Source organism: Momordica charantia (genome assembly GCF_013281855.1).
Source record: "Momordica charantia cultivar OHB3-1 chromosome 4 unlocalized genomic scaffold, Mcharantia_2.0 BLBB01000004.1, whole genome shotgun sequence".
In the NCBI taxonomy this organism is placed as follows: Eukaryota; Viridiplantae; Streptophyta; class Magnoliopsida; order Cucurbitales; family Cucurbitaceae; genus Momordica; species Momordica charantia.
The window spans coordinates 6,257,377-6,267,001 of NW_028275162.1; the positions used below are offsets into that span (position 1 = coordinate 6,257,377).

Here is a 9,625-nt window from a genome sequence, read left to right on the forward strand (position 1 = left end):
AATTAATAACTAATAAATAAATATAAATGTATACCTTTTATATTAGAAAAAGTATATATTTAAATATATAAAACATAAAAAAGTATATATTTAATTCTTTATCTTTTTGAAATACATAAAAAGGAAAAAAAAAACAATCTGATTTTACACATTTTTGTGGTAATTAGTACAAAATGTGCGGGATAATCATAAAAGGTATTATTCTTATTCAAAAATTATGGAATTTATTGGATCCGTCGGTTTCCGAATTTTATTATTATTATTATTAATAGAAAGGTTAGGTAGTAAAGGGAGTCATTACAATATGGCTCCAGCTCAGCTCGGGGCATAACCGTAAATGGCAGAACAAACAAGCCCTCTTTCGTAACTCCATGTCTTTATAATGCATTGCACACAGCTTTCACCTCCATAAAACATGCAACAAAAACCCATCTGTTAACCCACCCCTCTCTTTCTCTCTCCTCTCTCCGGTGGTCCCCCCGGCCCTGTTTCTCTCTCTAAAACCGGAAACGAACGGCGGCCGGAAAAAGCTTCCGGCGAGATGGGCGGGAAGAGATTTGCGGTGCTGCTATGCGCGGAGGACTCGGAGTACGTGAAGAAGAAGTACGGAGGGTATTTTGGGGTTTTCGTCAGAATGCTGGGGGAGGAAGGGGAGACGTGGGACGCGTATCGGGTCGCCGACGGCGAGTTTCCCGACGACGATGACGTCGGAATCTACGACGGCTTCGTCATCACCGGCAGCTGCAGCGACGCAGACGCTAATGACGCTTGGATCTGTGACCTCCTCCTCCTCTTGAAGAAATTGAATGCCTTGAACAAGAAAGTCCTCGGAATTTGCTTCGGTCATCAGGTCAGTAATTTCTCATATTTATTTAGTCCCTAAATTTTAATATAATTTTATTTTTTTATTTTCTAGAAAATAATATCTTAACGAGCTAAATTAAGTTAGTTGAGTTTTAGTTTTAACCTATGCTTTTATCTTATAAAAAGAGAAGGCAAATAAAAGGTCATAGAAATGGGAATGGGATTTTATAGGTTCGCTTTGAAGTTTTCGCAAAATTATCATTTATGGTTTTAATGGAAGAGTTATTAGAAGTAATTATATAAAATGGGAAATTCGATGGGGTAATTAGTGTTTTTTGTTTTTCTCGGGAAACATACGGAAAATGGAGTTGGGGAAGAAGAAAATTGTTTTTAGCATCTATTTCTTGTTTTAGAGAAGTGCAAAAAGGTTTTTTTCTTTTTTTTTTTCAATTGTCAATTCTTTTTATTACAATACACCGATATTGTGATGGTGGAGATTTAAATTCAATGAAGATAAATATATTAATTAAATAGGTTAAATTCAAGTTGTCAAACTTTTATTGGTCCGATGACATTTCTTAGTGTACGACAAGAGATCTGGTGGGAGAAAATTGTGTGCGTGTGTGTGTATATATTATTTTTTTATTTATTCGAGGAAAGTCGCTAAGCTGAAAATGGACTGTGGTGTTTGTTTTGTTGAGTACACTGTATAGTACAAGCGCAGTCACAGTGCTTTTCCACAAATTGATCGGGGCACCTTTTTTTTTTCTAATTATTTTAGTCTTCTATAAAAAATGTTTTTAATTTTTAATTTTTAATTTCGTGGAATCAAACTTCAAATTTTAATGAATGACAAAATTAATAATTCGTCAAAATGAAATCGAGTTTAATATTATACAAAATTTAGCCAATAAACTAATTCAAAATCAAACTATAAAAATATTGGTGAAAATAACTCATCATAATATTAGATAGCTACATGAGTATTTAAACTTAGCAACAAATGCTACAACCAAAAGGATATATATCTAAAAGTATGATCTAAATATTGTTGAATTGGTAAAATATTAGTAATGGGTAAGTTGTCAAAATGAGCATAGCTCAAGTGGTTAAGACACTTATATCTGGCACCTATTTTTGACCAAGAGGTCATGAAAGGTGTTCACAGGTTATATTGGGTTGGGTCTGGTTAGGAGGGATTTTGGGACCAACCCGAATCATATATAGGAACTGTTGGGTTTGAATTGGATGGTCAACTCAACCAAACCCAACCCAACATTTTTCGGGTTTGGTTGGGTACTTTTGTTATTCGGTTGTGTTTTTTTTTTATAATTTTTAATTTTTAAGTAACGCGACAACGAAGAGTTAAGAATAAAACTACATAGACGAATGATATTAAGATATAAATGAAAAAAGATAATATGAAAATCTTAAATGAAGGTTTAGGATTAAAACTAAAAATGGACGGTTGACATTGAAGATAAACATATATATACACATAATTAATTAATTAAAAAATACACATATATGCATAAATTTGGATTGGATTGGATTGACCCAATTTTTTAAAAGTTGAACTCAGAATCCAATCCAACCCAACTCAAGACTTCATCTAACCCAACCCAACCCTTATGGTTTGGGTTGGATTCGTCAAGTTGTTAGATTTTTTGAAAACCCCTATTTTTTAGTACACAAATGTAGACATGAAGATTTAAATTTTCGAACCGGAGAGGATGAGTAGATGCATTTGAATTATATTCATGTTGTTAAAATTAGTTCAAATATTCATAATTATAGATTTTTATTAAAAGAAGACAATATATTTTAATTATATTATTCGTAAAAAACAATATTGTTTGAGTAGAGATCAGTCACATTTAGTTTAATCATAATAGACGAAATACACTACTTTTTCTACTTCTAGAAAGAATACAAAAACGAAATAAAAATTAATTTAAAATTAGTCCTTGCTCATAAAGAGTATAGTCATAAGGCTTTAGCCACTTTTCTTTGGTAGATTATAGGTTGAAATCTTCATTTATTTATTCGATTTACAATATTATTAAATAAAGCTTATTTCTCTGTGTTTGAACAATCATTTTAGTCTTGAATCACAAACCCATGATACTTCTTCAAAATATTTTGCAAACAAAACCCCATGTATGGATACATTCTTTGATTAGACAAAAAGGTAGTGAAAATGTTTTAAATATCTTAGAAAAATAAATAATTATTAGACATGAACATGTGGTGGATCATGGGTCATTTCCCCAATGAGGGTAGGTGTAGCTTTTTTTGCACACATTGCATTCACAAAAGCTAAGCCAAATATTGACCAATAAAAATGCATTTAATTATTTGGTTTAGTGAAGTGCTAGACTATGCAATTAAATAAATATATTTAGAGAGAGAGAGGCCTTGTAATAATATAGATATATAAAGGTATGCTTTATATCATTGTTAAAAATCTTTGGTTGAAACTTTTTATTTTTCCAATATCTAGATCCACAAGCAAAATTAAGCCTCTTTTTTTATAAGAGCTTTTAGCTTTTATTTTAGGGAAAAAATTTGTACCGTAAATGTTTATTTATGGTTCTTCTACTCATATTTAGAAATGCATATTTGGGAATTCACAGGAATAACTTGACTGGTCCAATATTTCTTTTATCATTAGATAAAAAATAATATTACATGCTTAATAATTGGTGGTATCTCATACTAATTATTACCGCTATTTAAAAATTGACAATTAAAAGAGAGAGTATAGATTATTTAAAAAAAAGCACATTGTTAAAATTTTTTATTTCATGAATACAACAATTAGAATTGGGGATTCGAACTCAATATTTCTTAATAGACATAGGTAGAATTACTGTTGAGTTAAACTTATACTGATAAATATTACCGGTAAATAAATTATGGTGTGGAAATATAGTTTTTTTGGATATTAATTTTTGGACGATGGATATTTGGTGCCACGTCATATCGGAGACCAGGAATGGAGGATGAACATGTCGTGATGTGTGCTTCATTGCATCACGTGGTGAAGTTGGTGACTTTAATGACTCCACGTAGGATGATGGTGATATATAATTATCGTAATACCTAAAATACCCTTCTTATATATAAAGGTATTTTTGGGTACTATCGAAATTTTGTTTTCATGTTCAGAAAAAAAAAGGAAAAATAGTTGGCGCTCTTGATGTTTTTGGACCGTGAATTCTATGCTATTAAATGTTTAAATATTTAATATTTCTTTATATGAAAATATACCATTATAAATGCTTGAAAGCTATGGGTTCGTTTGTCAAAAGTTTTTTTTTATTGTTTTTTATATAATTAGGAATAAATAATTCCAAAATTTTCATGGTGTGACTTGTAGATAAATTTAAATTAACTTTTTACAATTAGTCAATTCACAACAAATTAAAATTTAGATAGTTAATAAATAAACTTATAAATGAATTGCACGGTTTACAAATTTATTCTTATTAAACATTTTTTAATTATAAGTGGGGAAAATTGAATAGAAGGTTGATGGTGTGTCTAGGTGTTATGTCGTGCATTGGGTGGAAAGACTGGTAGGGCCCTATCTGGCTGGGACATCGGAATCAGGACCGTACACATGTCCCCGTCATCCAAAGTCTTCTCATCTTTCAAGATCCCTTCAATGTTGTCGGTGATTGAATGTCACCGAGACGAGGTTCATTAAATAAACTCAACTCACAAGACATAATTGCTTATGGTAATGATTTGATGGGGTGTGATGTACGAAATGTTTTGTAGGTCCGCGAGCTTCCACCTAAAGCGGAAGTGATCGGATGGTCAGAAAAGACGGGGATCGAGATGTTCAAATACGGGGACCACATGATGGGCATCCAAGGACATCCAGAGTATACCATGGACATTCTTCTCCATCTGATTGATCGTCTCGTTCAACGTAATTTCATCATGGTATGGACTAAAAATTAAATCTCTATAATATTTAAGGACTAAATGGTTATAAAATGGATTAGTTTTTTTTTTTAATTGTGTAATTAATTAAATTGGTTTATAGGAAACATATGCCAAGGAGTTGAAGGTTAAAGTGGAAGAAGGAGAGCCAAGCAGAGAGGCATGGAAAAGGCTCTGCATCAACTTTCTCAAGGGAGCCTCTCATGATAATAAGATTACATTTTAGATGGAGAGAGAGAGAGTATTTTGTATAGGAAAGATAATTAATGAAGAAATTAGGATTAAAAATTAAGCACTTTGATTAGGAAGTTGGGTGAATCACAATTTTTTTTTTTTAATTTGGTGCTAAGCATATTACTTGAATATCGAAAGACTTTTTGAAGACTAAATTCAAAGACTAAAATATCTTCGAAGAGCTAAAGTTTTTCAACAAGGAAAAAACTGAAGATTATTCAATAAGTAAGAGACTTAATTAACAAATTAAACTAGAACTGAGCAAAGATCTTCAACAAGCTACAAAGAAACATATAATTTAAAATTTTAAGGAATTATTTGGATTAAAATCCGAGAAAAGTAAACTTAGAAGAACCAGCTAATTAATTTTTAGAGTGTAAATAATAATGTCCTTGCCAAAACGAATGTAGTTCAACGGTAATTGGCAAGGTTTTTAGTTCGATCTCCCACTCTACGTGTACTAAAAAGAATAATGTCTTTAAAACTTTCCTAACCTATTTTAGATAGGTTAAGAGAGACATTTGATGAACTATATAAAATATGGACGAGGTTCTTCATTTAGTTGATTATAGAACGAAAACTTATTAGATACAAAATTAAAAGTTTAGAAAACTATCCGTCGAGGATGATTAAACTTGTAATTTAAATTAAAAATTATTTTATTTATTTTCATTCATTTTCCACTCAATCATTTAACTGAAAAAAAATATGAAATTGATAGGTTAAGCAAGTCTCCGGGAAATTGAGTCAAATGACCTTCAAAAGTTTGTGGAATGCTCAAATGAGCCTCTTCCTTTTATTGTGCCCTAATGACCCACTTGAATATTAAATTAATTTTTATAGGTAGCGAAATTACTATAGTACCCTTCGTTCAAAAAATTGAACCGTTCTAACTTTCCCCAATTTCTCTCCGTTTTCAGTCGTCGTTCGTCTTCTCCTTCTCCGTTCGTCTTCTCCTTTTCCGTTTGCGTGAGTCGTCTTCTCCTTCTCCGTTCGCGTGAGTCATCTTCTCCCGCTCCGTCTCCGTTCGAAATCGCTCGAGGTAAGTTCAATTTTTCCACTGTTCTGTCGGGTTAGGGCTACGTTTTTTCATGTTGAATGAGTTTTTTTCCATTGATTCTTGAACACCAACACTGTACCTTGTTGATCATGTACATGAATGAGTGATTTCGCTGTCCGATTTTACTTTATTTTGTTCGTTCCATTACTTGTGGGTTTTTCCTTCATTGTTGTTCTGTTGAAATTGATTTTTGAGCTGAAATTGAGTTTTGAGGTATGTGGGAGGGAACCGTTCTAAGTGTGTTGGGAGGTTGAAGAAGGAGGAGAGCTCTGTCATTTTTCTCGGGTCGATCTCGAGGTATTCGTCAGATGCTTGAGGCTGAACCTCGAGGTTCCTCGAGGTAAGCTCGAGGTTGGATTTCTTTCAAGTACCTTGGGTTGACCTCGGGCGAGGTTGAGCCCGAGGTATTTGAAAGAAATCCAACCTCGAGGAACCTCGAGGTTGAGACTATGCTGAATACATCGGGCATAACCTCGTCCGAGGTCAATCCGAGAAAAATGACAGAAGCTTACAAACGTTGAGCGACTTTACATATTTTTGTGTAGTCTATATTCTGTGAAATTTCTCGGGCCCGATCTTACCCGAGGTTGTGCCCGAGGAAAATTATAGACTGTAAACTTTATTAACAGTAATATATGTTTTGCCCGAATTATTTAGTGAGTTATTAAACAGTGTTCATTTCTGACCATATATGGTTTAGTTTAGTGTAAACTTGATGGTTTGAATCTGAGTGTAAATGTTTATGTGTATTTACTTATAGGTAATGGATTTGGTACCGAAGATCCCTCTCGCGCTGTATGTCTCGTCCCAGCTGACCTGTCTATCGCACCTAGCAAAGATATCCAAGGCTATTAAGAAGAAACTTACCCCTGGTCAGCTTCGTTTATTTAGGAAGACTACAGTTGGGCATTTGCTTGATGTGGATCTCGTCTTTAACGGGCCACTAATTCATTGTCTACTGCTTAGGGAGGTAAATGAGAGTCGTAAGGACACCATGAGTTTTAACTTGTTTGGTAGTAAGGTGTCCTTTGGACGGAGAGAATTTGATTTAATTAGCGGCCTAAAATATTCGACAGTCACCGTTATGAAGGACACCTATCCTCGTAGGCTTAGGGCCCTGTACTTCGATGATAATGTAGACCTAACCTTGGCTGAGTTTGAGAAGAAGTATGAAGTGCTTCGTTTTGAGGATGATTGGGATGCGGTGAAGGTCTCAATTGTATACTTTGTTGAATTTATACTTTACGGGCGAGAAAGAAGCGTGAAGTACGACAGTAGTCTGCTTGGAATAGTAGATGACTTCGGAAGCGTGAAGTACGAAAGACCGCATACTCCATCAGGAATAAAGCCTGGTTCCGCAACCTATTGAGGCCAGGTAACTGGTGCACAGCCGAGGTAAGTGGTCATTAACCACACTAAATGTAGTAAATATGTATACGTTCATGTTTATAAATTGGGTACTATTCATAGGTCGTCGATGAGCTATTCATGTTAGTGCGGAAGAAGCTAGAGCAGCGGCCTGACCTATGTTCTCGGAAGTTCACAACTGGCGATCTAGTTCTTGCGGTACGTGTGTTCATGCCTATCCACTAACTTTAAATTGGTCATAGTGCATAGGTTGATGACTCATTGGGTTAAGTTTGACGTTATAGAACTACTTCAGACGTAAGGATGGTCTATATGCATGCATGCAATCTGATAGTTCATTGCCTTCAAAAGTAGCGGTCGAGTACGATTGTGACGGGAGTGACAAGAGCATCATGGGTTATACTGACGGCACTCATATGGACTATCCTTTGAGGTGGATGGAAGTGGACGCCATATATCTCCCATTTAACATAGGGGCAAGCACTGGGTAATGGTATGTATCGACCTCGAGGAAGGCGAGATCGTAGTATGGGACTCCTTGAATTCAATGACCACGGATCATGCTATAGAGGATCATTTGAAGGTAATGCACACCATCATCCCAGTAATGCTCTTCAAATGTGATGTTATGAAAGTCCGACCCAATCTACCGATCCAACCATGGCGGATTCAACGAGTTAAGTCAGCTCCACAGCAGATTGGCGGTGGCGACTGTGGGATTTTCTGCGTCAAGTATTTTGAGTACGATGTAACCGGGTCCGCATTGGATACTCTAAGACAGTCTAGGATTGCATACTTTAGGAGGCAACTTGCTTTTCAACTTTGGGCGAATAGACCTATTTATTGATATTCCATTAGAATTGTTTTCTTATTTTGTACGTAACTTAGTTAAATTTGATAATACGAATGAATTTAAGTATATTGACTATGATTTAACAGGGACTCGTTTAGATACATTGAGATAAAACATCAATTATTAATGGAGTTTAGGACTGCGTTTTCAATATTAGGATCATTTTAATCTTTATTTCTGAAGAACATTGTATTTTACAGTCGAGGTAAGCTGGTTCACGCTTGAGGTTTTTTGCACAACTGAAAAAAATACCAACCTCGGTATCTACCTCGACCGAGTTCGAGCCCGAGAATATTGGTAGAACTGAAATAAAGAACAACCTCCATATTAAATGTACAGAACTTTAATCTCTATTTTTGTAGCTCATTGAATTTTATGGTCGGGGTCGACCATAACTTGGCCGAGAATTATGGAATTAAGAAAAATATGCGGTGGCAGCGTCCAACACGAGGAAAAACTTTTGGTGGCTTAATTGTCCTGGGCACGTAGTCATCCGGTAAAATCCAATATTCTTCATCTCTGACGGGGGTACACGGGTTCGGCGTAACCAAGTATGAGAGTTTCGATTCGGTACCATTTTGTTCTGCATTACAAAGCACAATTGAAAGACAATTAGAGATGGAATATATATGTATATAATATACATCAACCTCGGGCGGGAAACATATTTTCTTGCTTGAGATGGAGTTCAATACGCAGCCAAGCCCGAGGTAAGTTTAACAAACATTCCGTTTTGAAAACCTCTGACCCCGGTCGAGAAAGTTTAGTACCTCGCCCGATGTTCATCAAAAACATGATTCTTGGTCGAGAATCATATCACCTCGCTCGAGAATGACCCGAAAATTAAAACGCATAGTGCAGGAGGAATGAACATATGGGTTTAAAACAAAATAACAAAAGTTATTGTTACTCCGACTGTAACAAAAATAAACCAAACGAGAATCAAATAAAAACACATATGTTCAAATGTAGACATCAAGCAAGATTAACGCGCAAAAGGAGAAAGCATAAAAAATAAAGAACTACTCCTCCCAAAATCTTGAAACTTTTAAAGAGAATATTCACAATACTTTTCAGATTTTTAGGATTGTGCAGAGAGAATATTCACGATAAGGACATATGTTCTCTGAGATTAGTAATGACATGTACTGATTACTAAGGTACAAGTTTGTGTGCATTAAATTGGTTTTGCCGTACATTGAAGCTACCTCGGGCGAGAATTTTTCTACCTTGGTCGGGAATTATTCGAGCGGTCATCTGATATATTTAATGACATTTTGGTCATTTCACCTACTTCTGACACATCATAGTTAAAAGTGGGTTATTTAAGCATAATTGGAGGGGTGAGTCAT

General features: G+C 34.9%; 2 protein-coding genes across 3 annotated transcripts; both read left to right on the top strand.

Annotated features, from left to right (window-relative positions):
- Window positions 1–398: 398 nt before the first annotated feature.
- On the top strand, window positions 399–5,173 carry LOC111008451 (gamma-glutamyl peptidase 5). Of its 2 annotated transcripts, XM_022281166.2 has the most exons (4): window positions 399–850; window positions 4,355–4,507; window positions 4,591–4,758; window positions 4,862–5,173. In XM_022281166.2, exons 1-4 carry the CDS (start codon window positions 542–544, stop codon window positions 4,982–4,984), a joined length of 753 nt encoding a protein of 250 aa, XP_022136858.1. In that variant the 5' UTR covers window positions 399–541; the 3' UTR covers window positions 4,985–5,173. The 2 variants fall into 2 exon arrangements, with proteins under 2 accessions (XP_022136858.1, XP_022136859.1); XM_022281167.2 differs by lacking the exon at window positions 4,355–4,507.
- A 1,642-nt stretch (window positions 5,174–6,815) lies between these two features.
- Window positions 6,816–7,911, top strand: LOC111008452 (uncharacterized). The gene is made up of 3 exons (XM_088122547.1): window positions 6,816–7,409; window positions 7,523–7,618; window positions 7,705–7,911. The coding sequence occupies exons 1-3, from the start codon at window positions 6,816–6,818 to the stop codon at window positions 7,909–7,911; spliced, it is 897 nt and encodes a 298-aa protein (XP_087978673.1).
- Window positions 7,912–9,625: the final 1,714 nt, after the last annotated feature.